Here is a 21,956-nt window from a genome sequence, read left to right on the forward strand (position 1 = left end):
CATACTACAACAAAAACATTTGACTTGACTTGACTTGTAAACATGACTATAAACCTGTACACTACTGAAGGTTTATGTCTAGGTAGAATATAAAACATACGATACAACACATCTCCTGATGGTATGTTAATGTTTTGAATTCAAGACAACATCCACACAAAATCTGTTGCTGAACACTTTTGAAGGTAAAAATCTCCTTCATTTCTATCAAATCTACATTTGTACACTACAATTTTACAGTGTACACATCCATAGATACTTATTCAGATTTCAAATATTCAAAAAACACTCATTTTTATGCAAATCAATCTGTCAATTTGTCTCTATAAGACACACATGTTGTCTCTCACATCTCCAAAAACTTTGATTTCTTTGTTTCACAATTCATTCGCTGATTTCCTTGATGTAGTTTAGAAGGACTGTACACCAACTAATTTCCTAATTTCTTCATATGATAGCCAGAAAGTCATTGACCAGGGTGCCTTAAAAGATATAAGAGTGTGAATTAGAAAAGTATATTACAACATTAAAATTATGCAACTTTCTGCTAAGCTTTGAGATAGTACTATAGTAGAATGTCCCACTAGAAATACAAGAAACAAGTTGAAATTAAACAGCTGAGATCACCATACTGGTGTTGAAATTGAGTTTTAACGTGACATCAACTAGTTGTGGTACATATCTGATGATGCCAATGAGATGATGGCAAACATTTTGGAATATTCACGCTCATTTTCTGAATGTAAGTAGTTAATTGTATTTTCTGTTAAACAGGAACCAAGAGTCCAGAAACATTCATTCTTGCATTAGAGAGGAGTTTATGCATGTATATTCATAAATCTGACTTTTACAGCATTACAGAATGAGTGTAACAATAACCAACATACAAGGCTTTATTCCCTGGACCATGCTATCAATTCTCATTACCAGAAATAGAATATTTCTTCCAAGCAGCATAATAACAGAAATAATATTGGTTTGATTTCTTTGTTAACAACATGACTTTCACTTGACACAAAACACATAACACAAGATGGTAGTACAGGTACAAAGAATTACAAAACAGAAAATCAAGACTTACCATCCTGGCCCATGTTGGTATAAACCCTTTGTAGAGAGACCAGAAACCTTCTTTCTTGATAGCTTGTAGTAGACAATCAACTGATGATTTATAAAGCAACCCTCTACCATTGGCATCTGTAGGTTGATTCATAACTCTCGTCTTTACAACATCTGCTGGTGTGCTCATAGAAGCTGCCACAAGACCTGCACAGCCACTGAAATCAACAAAATCAAAGGTTGGTTTTATGACTACAGAACTGTGGTTTGTACTTTCTGAGAGCCAAGAACTTGTCTATCAGGCTTGATGATGATGTGGTTCCCCAAAATGCCAGCCTCATATGACAGACCTTCAGCTGTACAATGCAAGCAGTCTAATACCTGGTGGTAAAAAGGCATCATCTTGGTAGTTCATTGCATAATTATTGACAGGTGATCACAATTGACTATTTTGTTCAAATGGTTACATTGTATTCATTACTATTCAATTAGCCTGACTGTGTTTGTTTACCACTCAGTGACTCAAATCCCAGCTTACTACTGTGAGTCACATGGTGATTAAATAGCATCATTGGTTGACATCTGAATGACAACTGAGGTTGTGTGTTTGTGTCTGTCCATCAATGATTTCTGTGTGCGTGCATGCATTCAGTTTGATATAATATTTGTTGTTATTAGCCCCCATCCCCACCACCCCTGAAAGGAGTGTTATTACAATGGGTTCCAAGTGTCTGTCTGTTCATCTGTCCATTCGTAATGAGTAATTTCTCTGACATTTCATTCAAACCTGGTACATGCATACATGACATACCATAAGGTACATATGCACATGACTTTGTTTTGTGACATATGCAAATTTTACTGAATGGTACTATACCCATATTTGTTCTATGCATGATGCACTAGATAGCAACAAGATAATCACTAGACTGCTGGCAATGTGTTTGGGTTAAGAAAAAGGCATTGTTCCACAATGGTTTATAAGGTTTTGTTACCTTCACATTCAGAAGAAATAATGTATATATTATGATGTAAAAGTAGGATCACATATTATTCTATAATGTGTTTTGTTTTGTTTTCCAGTACATATTAAATATGTATAGACTGTACATCAGTGCATATACAGTGAAAACAAATGACTCTGTACACACCTACACATATTCCAACTGACACTAAATTGAAACTTTAGACCCTTTCAACCAAAGAACTTTTAATACCAAGATACATGTTTGTCATTCAATACTGTCAAAATATAGAAATCCATGTTTATTGCTGACTATGTTACTTTCTGTTTCACAAAACAGAGGTTCTTTCCTGAGTCATTTTAGTGATTTAACCCATTCTTGGCAATTTCTAGCTTTTTGTATTTTAATTAATTGCTGTATATTCTATACACATGCAAATTTTCTTTTGGAATCCAAGGTTAGAATGAAACTAACAGACCACCTTAATATTTACTGCATAACTATAATAAATAGACAAACTATAATAAATAGAGACTTCATTCAAGTGTCTATCCCCATAATATAAGGTGCAAGCCTTCTGTTAATACACTGACCTTGACTTTGACCTGACATGTAACTTTCAAAATCAATACATTTCTTGCATATCACAGGCACTTTGTAGTTACTGTATCTATTTGTTGCCAATCTCTTTTAAATCATGTTTCCAGATCATGCAGAAGAAAGTTTATAAGTAATACAGAAGAAAAGAAAGATACACATTCAAACATTATTCTTGGTGCTCATATAATTGTTTATATTTGACACGACCTTTACCTTCTGAGTTGTAAGTTAAACAAAAAATAAATTTCATCTGGTAGTCACATACAAGTAAAGTATTAGAAAGGAACTATTTGTTCTTTCTTACTTACCTGCTCATACAATGCACCATCCAATTATCTTTCAGAGTGGTACGTGTGAGTAATTGATGCTTTACAGTATCATATGTAGTTAAGTCTGCATGAAAACAAAGTAAAAGTATAAACATGATTGTTAATTGAGAAGTAAAAACAATGAAAATTGGAAAGCTTGGGAAGTGTTTGCAAAACATTTCCTTTAGAGGCTATCAATCAATCAATCAAAAGAATTTGTATAGCGCCAAAACCCAATACGACATAATGTTTTATGGCACTGAACAGGAACAATAGTGTATCATTGTTTTAAAAAGTTAGAACGCTCTTGCAAACCGATGTGTCTTGATGTCCTTCTTGAATTTATCAAAGTTGATGAAGAACAAATTTCAAGTGGTATACTGTTCCATAAAACTGGCACTGCTCACGAGAACGCACGCTTACTGTATAACTTTGTATTACAACGAAGTACATGAAGTATAGACTTTTGTTATTTGAGCAAAATGAACAAGTTGCAACTTTACTGTTAATCAAGTCAGCAATATACCCAGGAGTAGTGTTTTTGAGTGCCTTGTAGGTGATCAGTAGTACTTTGTATTGAATCCTATAATGGACAGGTAGCCAGTGAAGAACAGAAAGAATCGGTGTCATGTGATCTGTTTTCTTTGTACGTGACACAATCCTAGCTACTGTATTTTGGGCATTTTGAAGGGGGTCAATGTCTTTAGCTGGCAGCCCATACAGAAGGGCATTGCAATAGTCAAGTTTCAATGATATAAGTGCATGAACGAGATTCTGACAAACTTCCTTTGTAATATACTGGCATATGCGACCATTTGTTCGGAGGTGAAAAAGGACTGATCTACATGTCAAAAAGATGTGCTTCTTGAGATTATAATGGTCATCAAATGTTACACCAATGTTATGTGCTGAATCTACTAATTGCATAGAACACGATCCAATGTTGATGCAGTTGATGGGATGAGGAAGTCTGTTGAACTGAGACCTGACAAGGAGGACCTCAGTTTCGCCATCATTTAGCCTTAGTTTATTTTGGGTCATCCATGCTTTGATATCATGTACAGCAGTTTCCATCTTAGTTACTGTTGTTGACATGTCTGACTAGGAAAGATATTGATTGCCTCTCCCTGGCTCTCATCTTCTACACCCTGCAACCCCCCCCCCCCCTCCCCAAGAATAGACAGGTCATCTGATTCCTCTGGGGAAAAAGAAAATGATGTCAATGATTTTCACGACAGTCATTCTGATATATCAATATTAATTCATGGACCACTAGGTCTGCCAAAGTTACAAGAAGCAATAGCTAAGTTAAGCATAAATTGCCAAATTAGGGAAAGGAATCTTCCTAAAGCCAATACTACCTCCACACAGACATACAACCACCTTCCCCCTTTTCCTAAGAGAAGACTGCTACTAAGAAAAGAAATGGGAAACCTGCTAGAAAAGTTAACACTGCAAATGAAAAGAGCATCAATAGACAAACTAAAACAAAAGTGATCAAGGAAGCAGCTGATATGCCCTGTGTCAGATTGTTCTCATAAGATTGTCAATTTAAACAGACATTTGAGAGCAGTATATCAGTACACACATACTCAAGCTAGCAGTACTGTCAAATGTATAGCTGCAAAAGTGAATTCCACAAAACATCAATGCAAGACATCAAGACCTTTCAAGCATTGTCCAGTGAAAATTGTTTTAGCATAGTTTTAAGGATTGATAAACACTTAATAAGGGTTCATCATTATGCACTTGGTACGAAAATGTACTACGTATACACTAGAAAGGCCGAAGTTATGGAGAATGTTACACATGGAGAGGGAGAACAAAGCATAAACACAGGAGATCAATAACATTGAAAGTGGTCAGTAGGAGAAAAAGGTGAAGATGGAAAGACATGGGTATAATTATTTAGATATAATCAATACCTCATGTTTGCACATTAAATGAAATACAAAATTCTTTTCTATGCAGGTATTTTTTTTTTTTTTGACAATCCCTGGAATCATTCAGTCATGGGAGTGGAGCCTTCAACACCTTTCAAGTGAAGAAATTTCCTATAAAATTCTTGGGCTCACTTTACTTAGTAATCTTAAATGGGATTCACACATTGAGGACGTTACCAGTAAAGAGTTGTAAACATCTGTATTTATTGAGGGTCTTAATTTGGCTCTAATATTGTTAATGTACAACACAAACTTCATCACCTTGTTCCTGACAGCCATTCACATGGTTATGAAACCCGCTAAACCTGCTATAAAACAAAGATCACATTCAAGTGTTGAACAAAATGCATGGAAAATAGTCCTGTCATGTATTGTATCAAGTTGAACTCGTAGTATCTCTGTTCTATAACCTTTTTATTGTTATTTCATGTCAGCTTTTGTAACTTTGTTTTAAAACTCTTATTTTCATAGTTTACCATTTGTTCGTTTTCAAAAATTACTTTTACTATAGCTATACAATTCTTTTTATTGAATGTCATGTCCTTTTCCAGACTTTTTAATCATGTAGCTCATTTTACTTGACCATTAATGGTTACTATTTTTGAGTTGAAAATAAACCATTATTATTATTATTATTATTATTATTATTATTATTATTATTATTATTATTATTATTATATGCTGATTGTGTCAGTGAAAAGAAAGGAAAGGCAGATGGACAAAAGAAAGATGGGAAGGAAAAAAACTGGTGCTGTCCAAAAGATTTGTCATGCCTAGTTGATACTTATTTTATATCCTACAATGAATGTTTCACCTCCTAAACTGACAAGTGCTGCTCTCTGTACATTTGGAACAGACCCCTTCCAAAGTAAAGACATACTTTAATAATTTATTTCATAATGTTTACCTCCTAAATTGACAAGTGCTGCTCTCTGTACATTTGGAACCCATCCCTTCCAAAGTCCCCGTATACCACCTTGATGGAGTATATTCTTAAAGGCTTGAGCAGTGCTTTTAACTCTGCAAAGACAAAAATGAAGGATATAAGTCAATTTTTACATTACCAGTAATAATAATATTATACAACTATAATCTGCCTTTATAATGGATACTTCTGTAAGTTTAGACAACTTGTTTCCAAAGAAGTCCCATGAGGGTTGACACTCACAGGTTCAGGTGTTAATGCAGGAGGAAACAGGAGTGCCTGCTATTAAAGTAAAACTGAACAAACACACGGATTCAGGTGTTAATGCAGGAGGAAACAGGAGTCCCTGCTAAGTAAAACTGAACAAACACTCCTCTTACTTACAGCATGGCACATTTAATTAAACTCTGACCAAGGCATAAACCATGACTGCAGTGGTAAGAGGCCAATGATTAACCCTGACCAGAGCATGAACTATGACTGCAGTGGTAAGAGGCCAATGATTAACCCTGACCAGGGCATGAACCATGACTGCAGTGGTAAGAGGCCAATGATTAACCCTGACCAGAGCATGAACCATGACTGTAGTGGTAAGAGGCCAATGATTAACCCTGACCAGAGCATGAACTATGACTGCAGTGGTAAGAGGCCAATGATTAACCCTGACCAGGGCATGAACCATGACTGCAGTGGTAAGAGGCCAATGATTAACCCTGACCAGAGCATGAACCATGACTGCAGTGGTAAGAGGCCAATGATTAACCCTGACCAGGGCATGAACCATACCTGCAGTGGTAAGAGGCCAATGATTAACCCTGACCAGGGCATGAACCATGACTGCAGTGGTAAGAGGCCAATGATTAACCCTGACCAGGGCATGAACCATGACTGCAGTGGTAAGAGGCCAATGATTAACCCTGACCAGAGCATGAACTATGACTGCAGTGGTAAGAGGCCAATGATTAACCCTGACCAGGGCATGAACCATGACTGCAGTGGTAAGAGGCCAATGATTAACCCTGACCAGAGCATGAACCATGACTGTAGTGGTAAGAGGCCAATGATTAACCCTGACCAGAGCATGAACTATGACTGCAGTGGTAAGAGGCCAATGATTAACCCTGACCAGGGCATGAACCATGAATGCAGTGGTAAGAGGCCAATGATTAACCCTGACCAGGGCATGAACCATGACTGCAGTGGTAAGAGGCCAATGATTAACCCTGACCAGAGCATGAACCATGACTGCAGTGGTAAGAGGCCAATGATTAACCCTGACCAGGGCATGAACCATACCTGCAGTGGTAAGAGGCCAATGATTAACCCTGACCAGGGCATGAACCATGACTGCAGTGGTAAGAGGCCAATGATTAACCCTGACCAGGGCATGAACCATGACTGCAGTGGTAAGAGGCCAATGATTAACCCTGACCAGAGCATGAACCATGACTGCAGTGGTAAGAGGCCAATGATTAACCCTGACCAGGGCATGAACTATGACTGCAGTGGTAAGAGGCCAATGATTAACCCTGACCAGGGCATGAACCATGACTGCAGTGGTAAGAGGCCAATGATTAACCCTGACCAGGGCATGAACCATGACTGCAGTGGTAAGAGGCCAATGACTAACCCTGACCAGGGCATGAACTATGACTGCAGTGGTAAGAGGCCAATGATTAACCCTGACCAGGGCATGAACCATGACTGCAGTGGTAAGAGGCCAATGATTAACTCTGACCTGGGCATGAACCATGACTGCAGTGGTAAGAAGCCAATGATTAACCCTGACCAGGGCATGAACTATGACTGCAGTGGTAAGAGGCCAATGATTAACCCTGACCAGGGCATGAACCATGACTGCAGTGGTAAGAGGCCAATGATTAACCCTGACCAGGGCATGAACCATGACTGCAGTGGTAAGAGGCCAATGATTAACCCTGACCAGGGCATGAACCATGAATGCAGTGGTAAGAGGCCAATGATTAACCCTGACCAGGGCATGAACTATGACTGCAGTGGTAAGAGGCCAATGATTAACCCTGACCAGGGCATGAATCATGACTGCAGTGGTAAGAGGCCAATGATTAACCCTGACCAGGGCATGAACCATGACTGCAGTGGTAAGAGGCCAATGATTAACCCTGACCAGGGCATGAACTATGACTGCAGTGGTAAGAAGCCAATGATTAACCCTGACCAGGGCATGAACTATGACTGCAGTGGTAAGAGGCCAATGATTAACCCTGACCAGGGCATGAACCATGACTGCAGTGGTAAGAGGCCAATGATTAACCCTGACCAGGGCATGAACCATGACTGCAGTGGTAAGAGGCCAATGATTAACCCTGACCAGGGCATGAACCATGAATGCAGTGGTAAGAGGCCAATGATTAACCCTGACCAGGGCATGAACTATGACTGCAGTGGTAAGAGGCCAATGATTAACCCTGACCAGGGCATGAATCATGACTGCAGTGGTAAGAGGCCAATGATTAACCCTGACCAGGGCATGAACCATGACTGCAGTGGTAAGAGGCCAATGATTAACCCTGACCAGGGCATGAACTATGACTGCAGTGGTAAGAAGCCAATGATTAACCCTGACCAGGGCATGAACTATGACTGCAGTGGTAAGAGGCCAATGATTAACCCTGACCAGGGCATGAACCATGACTGCAGTGGTAAGAGGCCAATGATTAACCCTGACCAGGGCATGAACCATGACTGCAGTGGTAAGAGGCCAATGATTAACCCTGACCAGGGCATGAACCATGAATGCAGTGGTAAGAGGCCAATGATTAACCCTGACCAGGGCATGAACTATGACTGCAGTGGTAAGAGGCCAATGATTAACCCTGACCAGGGCATGAATCATGACTGCAGTGGTAAGAGGCCAATGATTAACCCTGACCAGGGCATGAACCATGACTGCAGTGGTAAGAGGCCAATGATTAACCCTGACCAGGGCATGAACTATGACTGCAGTGGTAAGAGGCCAATGATTAACCCTGACCAGGGCATGAACCATGACTGCAGTGGTAAGAGGCCAATGATTAACCCTGACCAGGGCATGAACTATGACTGCAGTGGTAAGAGGCCAATGATTAACCCTGACCAGGGCATGAACCATGACTGTAGTGGTAAGAGGCCAATGGTTTAACCATATGCACCTGGCCACTGACAACTCCTGTTGTTTGAACATGGCTCAAAATATACATAAAATCTATCAATGTGATTACAGTATATTGCAGAGAAAAGCACAAGGTTCTTCTAATAGCCTCCCCCCCCCTCCCCCAAACACAATCACCCTCAAGGACAATGACTTGTGAGATTTGATTTCTGAAATTTGCTTCAAACTTGCAATGTTGTGTTAATATATACATGTAGTACAAGTACATGTACATGTAACTACTGATTGCCTACCTTGGTGGTTTGAGAACATGTAACTACTGATTGCCTACCTTGGTGGTTTAAGAACATGTAATTACTGATTGCCTACCTTGGTGGTTTTCCCTCCAGTCTTCTCTTTCCCTCCATTTGCATTTGTACTTTTATGAGGTCAGCTGGGTTAGCAAAAAACTGACCAATGCCACCAGCTGCCATTCCACATAGAATTGCTTTCCTGGGATGAGATGAGATGAGATTAGATGTGAGGTAATCAAATTAATAATAATATAGCTTTACTGCCATGTGCCTGAAACTTGATGTTGTGAGTACATTACAAATTATATTTAACAAAATCCATTTTTAAAATAACAATCTTCACAATATGTTCTGCCTTGCTGTGCATATAGGTAGGTGTATTTGTGATTAGATCTGCTGACTAAGCAGATTTTTATCACAGGTCATTTAATCAAATGTTTACAAATGGAGATACAAGGTTGATCAGTTGGGGCCAGCTTATTAACTTTAAATCAGTCAAGATTCTAAGTAAGTATTGAGATTTGTGGGCGTGTATGTCTGTGCATGCAATCTGGGCTTTTTTTAAAACTTTCTCCATTCCGTGATACCAATCATCACCAGTCCATTGGTATCACCATGATCAGTGAATGTATTTTTATTTTACATTATTTCCAGACTACATATTTTTATGCTTTTCAATTAATTGGTGATTTGTACCTTGATGATCAAATGCTAAACACACCAACATTTTAATACACATGTATGTAAGACAATATCCTACCTGTAGTCTTGAAGGACTAACACTACAACAATATTTTATCCATCCAAAGTGCCATTTTGATTTTTGGAATTTTCTCTCATCTCCAAGCCTTGGAAGGGCAAGCAGAAATTCAAAAATTAATCTAGCAGTTAGGATAGCTGAAATAGTGTAGTAGTGTTAGTCCTTCACTATTTGCACTCTTGCTGGCAGTGTTTTCTGTTGTAGTTTCACACATTCCACTCACGAAAGAATGGTTACAGAGAACACTGCAAGCACTCATGCAAATACTGCCAGTACACCATACTGTCACTCAAATGTTATGGGTTTGTGTCATAGTCTTACATCTCGCACTGTACAATGTACAAGTACTGTACACACTCACCAGAAAGGAAATGTTCCATTTGCATTCTTTCCAAAAATATGGTCCCTAAGATATTCATATGACCCCATTCTGACCCCTGTGTAAACTATAAGAAAATATATAATTAACAACATTAAAAATTCAACAATGAGTTATTGATAAGTGAATTTAAATCTTTAACATTTAAGTGATATCAACCTACAAAGACAGTGTACCCCAAAGTAGAAAACATATACAAGGGTATGAATACATGTATATGTATATATGGAGTCAACTAGTCAAACTCAAGGGGTATACTATCACAAGAGGGTGTTGCTACTCTAGTACATGTATATCAGTACATTGAAATTGCTGCAATCAGTGCAATGAATCTTTTCAGGACTGAGGAAAAACATGGTTTAATAGGGAAATAAAGAACAGTCTGATGGTATACACTGGTATTGCGTTTTGTATGGATATGATATATATGATATGATATGATATGATATGATATGATATATGATATGATAAGATGATATGATATGATATGATATGATATGATATATGATATATATGATATATGATATATATGATATGATATATATAAGATATGATATGATATATATGATATGATATGATATGATATGATATATGATATATGATATATATGATATGATATGATATGATACCTTACCATACCATACCATACCATACCATATCATGTCATATCATATCATATCATATCATACATTGTATCATATCATATATCATATCACTGTTTGAATTATTACTCCAGGAGTTTGCACTCATCTTGTGAGTGAGACATGGCTGATACAGCCTACCCATGACCTACCTACAGACTGATAGTCCTGAGCTTTACCTACTACAAGTAGTCCACAGGGAGCTGGACAGTAATTTTCTGCATTAAGCTGGAATACACTTGTTTTAGGAGTTTTCTAAATAATTGTCTTTGAACCCCTTGTGTCATTCAGATATGTCACTATTGTTATTATTCACATATGTTACTTGGTGATTCTATCTTAAGAAGCTTTCTACATATTTCTATACTTTATATGTACAAATGTACATATGTCTTGGCTTGGTCTAGAGAGCTTCTTCAGATAGTAACACAAAGATGAGTCTCTGAGCTATATTTTTCTCAGCTGAACAATGGAAGATATTAGCAATAATATCTACCAGGTGTAATCTACAATTCTACAAAGTAATACTTACCCACATGTCTGTATATTGCAGGTGTAATTCCTTGCCATAATTTAAATACTCCCTCCTCTTCAACTGGAAATAGATCAAATAAATCTTTGTCAGTCACAACATACTGTACTTGCATTACTACATGAGTGTTGGTTTGGTATTACTCCAGTCATTTGAGGATTGTTGGCTCTTGCCTTTTTCCTATGTCTGGCATTGCACTAATGACCTTTTGCTTTAATGAAGCCTCTGCAGGAAAATTCTTATTGGGTTCTTTCTGCTGTGAGATGACATAATAGTGTCACCATGTAATTAGAACAAACTCAAAGGGTTGAGCTATATGGATGTATGTCTGCCATTTGGCAATATTTGATAAGATTGTGAAACATACGTAACATCTTAACCTTTGACCTTTGAAGAAATATTTATGTTGCATGACAGAGTATTAAATTTGGACCCTAATTTTACAATTTACATTCTGTCATTAATTACAATAGGGATAAGAAAGATAACAATTCTTATAATCTGATGATTCAGTTTCAGTGTCCATATTATCAAATAAAGAACACACTACAATGTAGGTCTTGCTCTTTCTCCCAACTAGTAATTACTTGTTTACAAATAATACCCTCTTGGGAGAAAGAGGATAACCCTAGACACGAGACAGGGTTTATGCAATGATCATGTACTGAATTAATTCAAGTTTCAATGGGTATGCAGTAATGAATCCATACGGTACATGTACAAATAGATTAGCTCTGAATGGGTCATTGCCAGTATTTTGGATCTATACTTCAGACTCAAATTTAGCAGTATTCTAGGACACATAGACTACTAAACATTGTATCTTTACTACAAAATTTATAAGATGGTAGTCTGTATTCTGTTAGTCCAATGGAAATCAACAAAAAACTGCAGCTGTAAGAGTTGACTTGGCTTTATCTGACCACAAAGCATAGAACTGACTTTGAGCTCCGATACTCCATGTTGCATTGATCTTTTGTTTCTAATGTTGCTGTACAAGTACTTGTACTGTACAGACATGTATCTGCACTGAAAAAGATATGCTTGAAACATTTGTTGTAACAACAACGATGCTGACTGCTTTTACCATTTCCTATATCAAATATTGAATATATCTTAATAGTAAGCATATGTTTATAAACTTTGTGTGTAATAAACTATATAAATATGTGCATTACAAATGAACTAAGTATACAGGGAAAGTCACTCTGTATTTGTCAAGATGGAGAGATAGTGGTAAAATTCTTGCAGGAAATTCCAAAACACATGTCAAATGAAGTGGGGCTTCTTGACATGATTTCAACTTTGAGTAAGTTACCAAGGTCCTATTTTATCACCAAAAATTCTATCAGTATTCAATAAATATGCAGAAAAGAGCCTGTATTTTGAAGTAGTATAAATACATACCGACACCTATAGCTGTCCTAATCATTCCCCTGTATGCTATATTTTGACTAGTTCCATTTTGAGCTGCTGCTGCTGCTTCTCCTTGCAACTGAAGTCTTGTTTTTGTTAAGTCGAGAGGAAAAGTTACTGAAATCAAGGAAATGTAAGAGAAAAATGAATTGTAATAAACACTTAAGTTATAAAAGCACTCATAATTGTCAGCTGAGAATATACATTTTTGAGCCATTCTGATCTTGTTTTCCAATCCATCTTCCAAACTCTGACATTTGAAGGCATGAACTATAGTGATTGACAGATAAAATAGCCAATCACTGCATTTCAACTTCCCCAGACTGGATTTGCTAACAATAATAATAATGTTGGCTTTTACATGTGCTTTCCCATGTAGATCCAGCAAAGTACTTTACAAGTAAGAAAGCACTAATGCAAGAACCTTGGATTGATCCATTAGCCTTTAAATGTACACATTTGTCATTTGTACCCTTAGTCTGTATAATTACACTCTTTACATATACTTGGTTCATTTTTTGATAATAAATACAATGTATCTCTATATGCCATAACAGATAATTACTTTACTCAATTGAGATATCTACATGTAGCCACAGACAAGGAAGAAAAGCATGCAAGAATAACCTGTAGTTGTCACATTTCATATTATAAGCAGAATAAATAAGAAGTTCACTTTCACATTGAGTACCTAAAAACTTTTATAGAACCAAAATTACCTGCACTGAATTTATCTTTTTCTCTGAATTTTTGAAATTTGGTTTGCCTTAAATTTAATAAAGTAATTTATATTCAACTAGGTATACTATTATAAGTTCTTTATTCGCAATAACACAAATTAATAAATATAAAAAAATGAAATGAAAATAATGAAAATGACAAATGCGACTGGGTGCTGGAAGATAGCTAATGAAAAGCTAGTAGGTGTCCAGTCATCCATCCCCCCCCCCCCCCCCCCCCCCCCCCCCCCCCCCCCCCGGCTCATGAAAAGTATAAATTAATCAGAAAAAAGAAGAATACGTAGGTATATACATTTCGGGTGTGAAAAATACATTAAATGCAAATAAAATTACATTAGAATAATACAATCTCTGAGGGCATGCTTGAAATGATTTCTTATCTGGATATGTTTAATTGATGCAGGTAAGCTATTCCAAAATTTAGCTCCATGGTAACTAAGTGAAAATTGACCCAGACGAAGATTTCTTTTTGGAATAAGGACATGAGAGTGTGCTGTAGATCTAGTGTTATAGCCATGACTTGGAAAACTGAAATAGTCTGTGAATTTGTGAGGTAATCTGTCTGTTAAGAGGTCATACATGAATATCCCAACCTGGTAATTAAATTGCTGGTAAATGTTCTAAATATTTAATTCCTTGAATAGTGGTTCACTAGGAGTTCATGGAGGACTGAAGGTCATTACACGCACTAACCTCTTTAGGAACTTATGAAGAGGACTAAAGCAGAGGGGTAAGTGCTTCCCCAAACTTCAAGGCAATATGAAATATGGGGAAGGACAAGAGAGTTAAACAGTACAAGCAGAACATGCCTTGGAACAAAGTGTCTAAGATTGGCAATTATTCCAATTTTGGGACTGATCCTTGCACAGATATCGTTTATGTGTGATTTCGACGTTAAATGGCAGTCAAGGGTAATGCCTAAAAGTGATACCTGTTCAGTCTCTTTAACTTCTTTTGTGTTGATAAAAATTGACCCGTTCTGATGAAATGAGCTTTGATGTGTGGAAAGAGAATGTAATTAGTTTTATCCTGGTTAATGGTTAATTTGTTTGCAGAACACCAGTTAACAATGTCTTTGAAGTGAAGGTTAGCATCATCGATATTCACATTATTTGAGAATGAATGAAAGAAAGTTGAGTCATCAGCAACTTTGATTTGAAGTAAGAAGATAGTAAGGAAGATCGTTGATATAGAGAAGGAAAAGTATGGGACCCAGAATAGATCCCTGAGGCACTCCATGACTAATAAGTTTATGTGAGGAGCTGTACCTGCCAATCTTAACAAACTGTTTTCTGTTGGACAAGTAGCTTTTAAACCAGTTATGTGGGACACCCCGCACTCCATAGTAGTTGAGTTTATCTAAGAGAATTTTGTGATCAATGGTGTCAAATGCTTTAGCCAGATCAAGATAGACTCCTAATACTACATTCCCATTATCAATCTTTTGTAAAATATCTTCAAGGAGATTGGTCAATGCTAGTTTAGTGCTATATGTTTTCCTGAACCCATACTGATGGGGGTAAATCAAGGAATGTCTATCGAGAAAAGAAATTAGTTGCCTGTAAACAACTTTTTCAAAAACTTTGCTAAGTTATGGAAGGAGGGAAATTGGTCGATAGTTACCAGTGTTGTATGGTGACCCTTTTTTATAAATTGGAGTTACTCGAGCAATTTTAAGACTATCAGGAAAAATACCGCATGAAAGTGAAAGATTTATGATATGGCAAAGTGGTGTAGCAATGGCACTAGCGCCATCATGAAGCAATCGGGCAGGTAAGTTATCGTAACCAGTTGCTTTAGAGGGATTTAGTAACATGATTTCAAAAATGACATCTTGTTTTGAGATAGGGTGAAAATAAATGGATGAGTTGCATGACGAATGAATAAAGTTCCTATAATTAGAATTACTATTTACATTGTCAGCTAAGTTTCTACCTATGTTTGAAAAGAAATCATTGAAAGTTTCTACAATATGGAGAGGATCTGTTATAGTGTTGTCAGGGTGACATGTGTGATTAACATCTTTATCGATATTAATTTTGCTAGGAAGATGAGACTGGGGTCCATGAGTTTTACCTAACAAGCCATTGATTTCTTTCCAGAGCTTGGTCGAGTCACCACGGCAAGCTTTAAGTTTGTTACTATAATACAACTTTTTTGATTTCCTCAGAAGGGTAGTCAAAATATTTCTGTAATTCTTGTATTTGACCTTCAGTCCATATTCAACTCTTTAGCTACAAGCTTGTGATAGAGTTTATACTTGGTACTGATTGATTTTTTGAGACCATGGGTGATCCAAGGTTTGCTACGTTTGGTGTGTTTTTCTTTGGTTTAACAAAGGGAGCGTGTTTGGAACAGATGTCACTGAAAGTGTGTCAATTTTGTATAAATTTTTACCCAAATAAAATCATATCATATCAAAGTGTCAGTGAAAATTTCATACACTCTGTTTACATCATTGGAATTCAACACTGAATACCAATTAGTCTCTTGGAGAACATGGCAGAACAAAGACTTGTCATATCCTGAAAAGTTTCTTACCAGGGGTAAATCGTCACCATTAAATATTGACATTAAATTGTCGAATGACGCAAAAATAGGAAAATGGTCAGATATGTCTGTTACAATGGTTCCACAGTTGACATAGGAGTTTGAAAAATTACAGTAAATGTGATCTATTATAGTACTGGAGTGATCTGTAATACGAGTTGGTACAGTGATAAGTTGTTTAAAATTAAACGCAGAGAGGGAATTCATTTGTTGCTGGTGTTGATTGTCACAATTTGAAAAGTCAATATTAATTAAGGTCACCTGCAATAACGCAATCGAATTTTGTTGAGTTCAGCTTCCATAAAGTGTTTTCAAGTTCATTGGTGAAGATATCTACAGGAATTCCTGGTTTTCTGTAAATAACACCTAATGTGATATTTTTTTGAACCTATGTGTCTAAGCTTTAACCATAAAGATTCAGAATTGTGAATACTTATATCCTGAAGAACTTCAAAATTGACAGAACTATGAATATACACACCAACCCCTCCGCCAATAAGGCCAGGTTGACTCTGTTTACACACAAATCTATTAAACAAAGGTGGACAATCCACCTGCCATATTTCAGACAGGGCAATAACATGGAATGTTGTCTGCGTCGATTACTACTAGTAGTCTCTAGTTTTCTTCAGTTTGACTCACGTCTGACTCATGGTGACAATTTATGCATTGTTGGTTGGTAACTGATACAATTTCTTGGTTAAATGAAAAAAATGCGTTTGTCGAATAGCATGTACCTTTGATTACTTTGTGATTTGATATATTACATAAATACAGGCGTTGTTTATCAATGTATGATACAATACACAGTACGACAATAACTGAATGGTAGAAGTGTATAAACTTGATTTTTACGTTTTATTTACATGAAATCCCGCCCTTCTCTCTTCTCCTCAGTCGGTGCTTTATCATGAGGGACAGGGAGATGAACCAAAAAAGAGTTATGGACATCTGAGCTAAAGATCGACACAAGTATTAAAGTAAACAGGTCCATATTTAGACACCATCACATAATTCTTTTCGGTCAACGAACCAATGAGTCAAACAAGAAGACTCTACCACCTCGCTCGCTCGTACTCACCTAGTTCAGCCACAGTGGCCGCACAAGCAGATAAAATATATTTTCCGACGAAATTATTCGGCGATAGCCACGATTTCGATGGCGACGTGTGTAATTTCGGCCGGCGGGTCGCCATGTTTAATACTTTAGGGTTAAAACGGGGTCACCGAACAAACAAAAGAACAGCGCTGTGATGCACTCGCATGGTGTGTCGAAGGTCAAGTATTTCTTAGCTTGATTATTTCCCTGTCTCCAGGCTCAAAATATAAAAAAAAATTGTGACTTAAATATATTTCTCCTGCCCTTATATGAAAAAGGCATAGCGTGTATAACATATTTGTAGTAACAGTATTCGCGTGATCTTTTCCTCAGGAATACAAAACTATGTATCAAGATCAGGGAACGAGACAGGAATGTATGGTGGGGGCCTGAGCTCTGGGCCCGAGGAGAAAATATATTAGTCAACCCCCCCCCCCCCCTTCGCGATCTCAAAAAAAATCATGCCCCCTCTGAAATGAACCCAAAAATGTTCGTTGCATTCCCCCCATCCCCACCCCCAATTTCTGGAAATGAACAGTACAGTACATTGGCAATGGGCTCAATTCAACGCACACACGCAACAAGAGATTTCTTTACAAATAGCTGGCAGAGTATTGTATATCACATACATTTTCTTTTACACCTAGTAGACAAAAAGAGCCCTACGCATAGGTTTGCATTTTTTAATGTTTATTATAATTGTTATCAAATGAATGAATGAATGAATGAATGAATGAATGAATGAATGAATGAATGAATGAATGAATGAATGAATGAATGAACGAACGAACGAACGAACGGACGGACGGACGGACGGACGGACGGACGGACGGACGGACGGACGGACGGACGGACGGACGGACGGACGGACGGACGGACGGACGGACGAATGAATGAATGAATGAATGAATGAATGAATGAATGAATGAATGAATGAATGAATGAATGAATGAATGAATGAATGAATGAATGAATGAATGAATGAATGAATGAATGACATTTAACGATTTTCACTTTAATTTGATACTGTTATAATGTCAGCGGGTGAAAAGGGAAATGAGCAATATACATGATATACATAGTCTTCGCTCACGGTACACAATTTTCAATATAGGAAGGAAAAACGAAAGTCTAAAAATTGTCTTACCGTAGGGGCATGCCTACAATATGTTACGTCCAGTCACAGACAAGAAATACATTTCTTAATTGTCTGTGGTCCAGTCAATCTAAATATTGTCTGTGGTCCAGTAGTCAATCTAAATATTGTCTGTGGTCCAGTAGTCAATCTAAATATTGTCTGTGGTCCAGTAGTCAATCTAAATACATCCATGATCTAATGATGTCAAAATGTACAAAATTCTTTCTCAAGTACTGTATGGCTTTTGATCATGTTTATGGTTTGAAATTTTATGCCATTAAATGGCCTCCTACATGTCCTTTTTTAACGTGCTTACTGTGGGAGGGGGACACCCTCTCCCACTCCCTCCCCACTAGCTATCATGGGGATGCTGTTTCTGCCCAGAATCAAGATTGAAAGATAAAACCATGCTGACTAAGTATCTCCACATCTCAATGTGAGACTTTTTTAGACAATGTGATGACAAAAAACCCACATAAGCTTATATTTGTAAATCTCTCTTTGTTATGTATGGACGCTGAAGTTGATTTCCACAGTTAGTTTAATGTAGTGTACCATACTGTACATCTCTGAAGTGGAGCGGGGGGGGGGGGGGGGGGCTGTATATGATATGCTAATATCAACTGCCTAAACATCGCCTTGAAGAGCTGCGTGGTTTTTTCCTTCTTTTTGGCATTTGAATCATATTTAATGCTGTCTTTCGTAAACGGCATCGATATAAAGACCCGGTGACTACACTTGCACTGAATTGAGTTACTCAGACTGTCTATTGCGTGAGGAAACTGAGTTTATTTCTCTCTGCCTTGGTGTGGTGTTTTGCGTGGCTGAAGTCTACGTGGACTAGAGCGTTTACCAGGTGTTAACCTTGCATAATGCCAGGCTGCAACGACTGTGAAGAAGTGTCAAGTCGAGTCCGAATCTGTCAAGGAGATCTTGTTCTGTGCCCTCCATGTGAAAATAGGAGGTTTGGAAATCGATCACCGCCTAGCCTTGTGAGTAATTCTATAAGTAGCAGAAATGATAATATAGGCAGAGCCAACTCCGAACCACAAACACAATGTGGGGTAATAATCAACGAGTTAATGTGCTTTATTACGAATAAGGTTCATGTGCTACCTAATGACATTATCGTAGAACTCTGTATCAAAAACTTCGAGGACAGTGAAATAGAAAAGGCAAAGAAAACCCTTTTCGACTTTGTAGGTGAAGGAAAGTTTGGTCGTTATAAAAAGCGTCAAGGTCAACATAAGAAATCGAACAATTTGAATGACATCTTGAATATGATACACGAAACTGACCCAGGTGACATGCCTTGTTTTGTTGCTCAGGATTTGTCAAAACTACCACCTGTTGATATAACTCATGTTGACATTTCCACAATGTTAAAGGAAATCCGATGTCTTCGCTATGAGCTTACCACAATGAAGGAAGAGACATCAAAAAAGATAAATTTAGATATACATGACGATCTTAATTCTCTGCGATCCGAGGTAACGGAACTAAAAGAGATGTTCAAGCATTCCGGAGATAATGACAATGTGAATAGTATTAATGTCACATCATCTAAGAGTTGTCAGTTACGTGTAGTTGGCACAGCTGTCAATGAGAATGTGACTTCTCCAGACAATGAATCAACATCTGGACCTACCGCTGAACCATTGGATGACATGGGTGAGGTGCAGCCCTCTCATCAACATAATAAAGAATCATTCCCTCAAAAGTGCCCGTCATATGTGAATGTCACAGCATCTGGTAGCACTATCCAACCGAGAGCTGTTGCTCGCAACGATGGCAGCTTCACAACCGTGACTCGTCGGCGTCAAAGAAATCGGCGGCTGAAACCAGTGATTGGCAGTGACCCAAATAAAAATGATGGTATGTTACAGGTTGTTGACTCGCGTCCTCCAGCACGTGTGTTTGTAAGCAGGCTACAACCTCACACTTCAAGTCAGACAGTCGTGAATTTTATCAGATCTAAAACAAATATAGAGTCAAAATGTGAAAGACTAAAATCTAAGTATGAAAGTTATGCTTCGTTTGTTATTGAAGTGCCACACGCTCAATTGCCAGAATTGATGAATGCCTCTGTATGGCCCGAGGGAGCATTGGTGAGAAGGTACTACCAATCTAAATCGAACTAGATGGCTCTACGTATAGCAACCTATAATTGTCGTGGTGTGAAGTCGGCAACCGAAGCAGTAAAGTGGTTGTGTAACGAGCATGACATTGTCCTATTACAGGAACATTGGCTGAGTAAAGGTGACCTTCCGTTGCTCTCAAATATTCACAATCAATTTTACGCAACCGGTACCACTTCCATGAATGATGGTAGCGGCATTAGAGTTGGTAGACCCTACGGTGGTGTGGGTATTATGTGGAAAAAATCTCTGACATCAACCATGAAGCCAAAGGTCTGTTACTATGATGACGACCGAATTATTGGTCTTCAACTACAATATAAAGACAGATCGCTTCTTATTATTTGTGTATATATGCCAACTGACTGTGACAATAACTACCATATATTCCTGAATTATCTATCCAAAATAAATAATATCATACAGGACAGCGGAATTAATAGTGTGTTTGTCTTGGGTGACTGGAATGCTGATCCGACTAAACCGTTCGGTAGAGAACTGAATTCATTTTGCTCAGAAAATAATTACACTTTGTCAGATGGTGTCTTTGTTAACTCGACCATTGAACGATTTACATATGTAAGTGATGCTCACCACACCACATCATGGTTGGATCACTGTGTGTCGACCCCGTCAGCCCATGCTAGTATTGAGTCGATTAAGGTCCTGTTTGATGTCGTTGCATCCGATCACCTACCACTATCTATTAAACTTTCTACGAATGATACCCCACCACTGGACATATCCTGCAGTGAGGATAACTTGTTTACTCATACTAATCCTCGAGTGCAATGGAACCGTGTTAAAGACAATGACATCCATTTGTATAAAACTGTCTCGGACCACCTTCTTAAACAAATAAGAATACCAGTTGAAGCACTGTTGTGTACTACTAGGAGATGTATATGTAACCATCACAAGGAAAGTATTTTGACCTTTTACCAGGACATCATCCAAGCTCTATGTAAGTCATCGTTACAATGTTTTAAAAATGGTAGTAGAAATTTTCATCCTATTCCGGGTTGGCATGAATACGTGAAAGAAGCCCACGATCAAGCAAGGGATGCCTTTAAACTTTGGAATTCATGTAACAAACCTAGATTTGGGCCACTTTACAATATAATGAGCTCTGCACGTGCCAGGTTTAAACACACGTTACGTGTATGTCAACGAAACGAGCATATATCACGAGCTGATGGCCTTGCAACTTCTTTGAGTCAAAATAACTGCAACAGCTTCTGGCAAAAAGTTCGTCTCGTAAGCAGTAAAACACCACCCCTCTCATCAACTATTGATGGTAGATCTGGTCAGGGCAATATTGCGGAGATGTGGAGTGACCA

General features: G+C 37.8%; 2 protein-coding genes across 2 annotated transcripts; one reads left to right on the plus strand and one right to left on the minus strand.

Annotated features, from left to right (window-relative positions):
- Positions 1-410: 410 nt before the first annotated feature.
- LOC144435650 (mitochondrial uncoupling protein 4-like) lies at positions 411-17,437 on the minus strand. Its single transcript, XM_078124246.1, has 9 exons — positions 17,323-17,437; positions 12,943-13,068; positions 11,536-11,598; positions 10,345-10,429; positions 9,300-9,422; positions 5,783-5,895; positions 2,933-3,017; positions 1,082-1,277; positions 411-482 (listed from the first exon to the last, which is right to left on the minus strand). Exons 1-9 carry the CDS (start codon positions 17,435-17,437, stop codon positions 411-413), a joined length of 978 nt encoding a protein of 325 aa, XP_077980372.1.
- Positions 17,438-19,350: 1,913 nt separating this feature from the next.
- LOC144434821 (uncharacterized) lies at positions 19,351-20,619 on the plus strand. Its single transcript, XM_078123331.1, has one exon. It carries the CDS (start codon positions 19,351-19,353, stop codon positions 20,617-20,619), a length of 1,269 nt encoding a protein of 422 aa, XP_077979457.1.
- Positions 20,620-21,956: the final 1,337 nt, after the last annotated feature.

The sequence above is a fragment of the Glandiceps talaboti genome, chromosome 5 (assembly GCF_964340395.1).
Source record: "Glandiceps talaboti chromosome 5, keGlaTala1.1, whole genome shotgun sequence".
In the NCBI taxonomy this organism is placed as follows: domain Eukaryota; kingdom Metazoa; phylum Hemichordata; class Enteropneusta; family Spengelidae; genus Glandiceps; species Glandiceps talaboti.

What these genes read in the sequence shown, in the direction of transcription:
- LOC144434821 (XM_078123331.1), top strand. Translation starts at nt 19,351, where the DNA reads ATGCCAGGCTGCAACGACTGTGAAGAAGTGTCAAGTCGAGTCCGAATC.
- LOC144435650 (XM_078124246.1), bottom strand. Translation starts at nt 17,437, where the DNA reads ATGGCGACCCGCCGGCCGAAATTACACACGTCGCCATCGAAATCGTGG. An exon ending in GGCCACTGTGGCTGAACTAG is followed by an intron (nt 13,069 to 17,322) that starts GTGAGTACGAGC and finishes CCTTGATTTCAG; the next exon opens with TAACTTTTCCTCTCGACTTA. An exon ending in AGCACTTGTCAATTTAGGAG is followed by an intron (nt 3,018 to 5,782) that starts GTAAACATTATG and finishes GTTTTCATGCAG; the next exon opens with ACTTAACTACATATGATACT.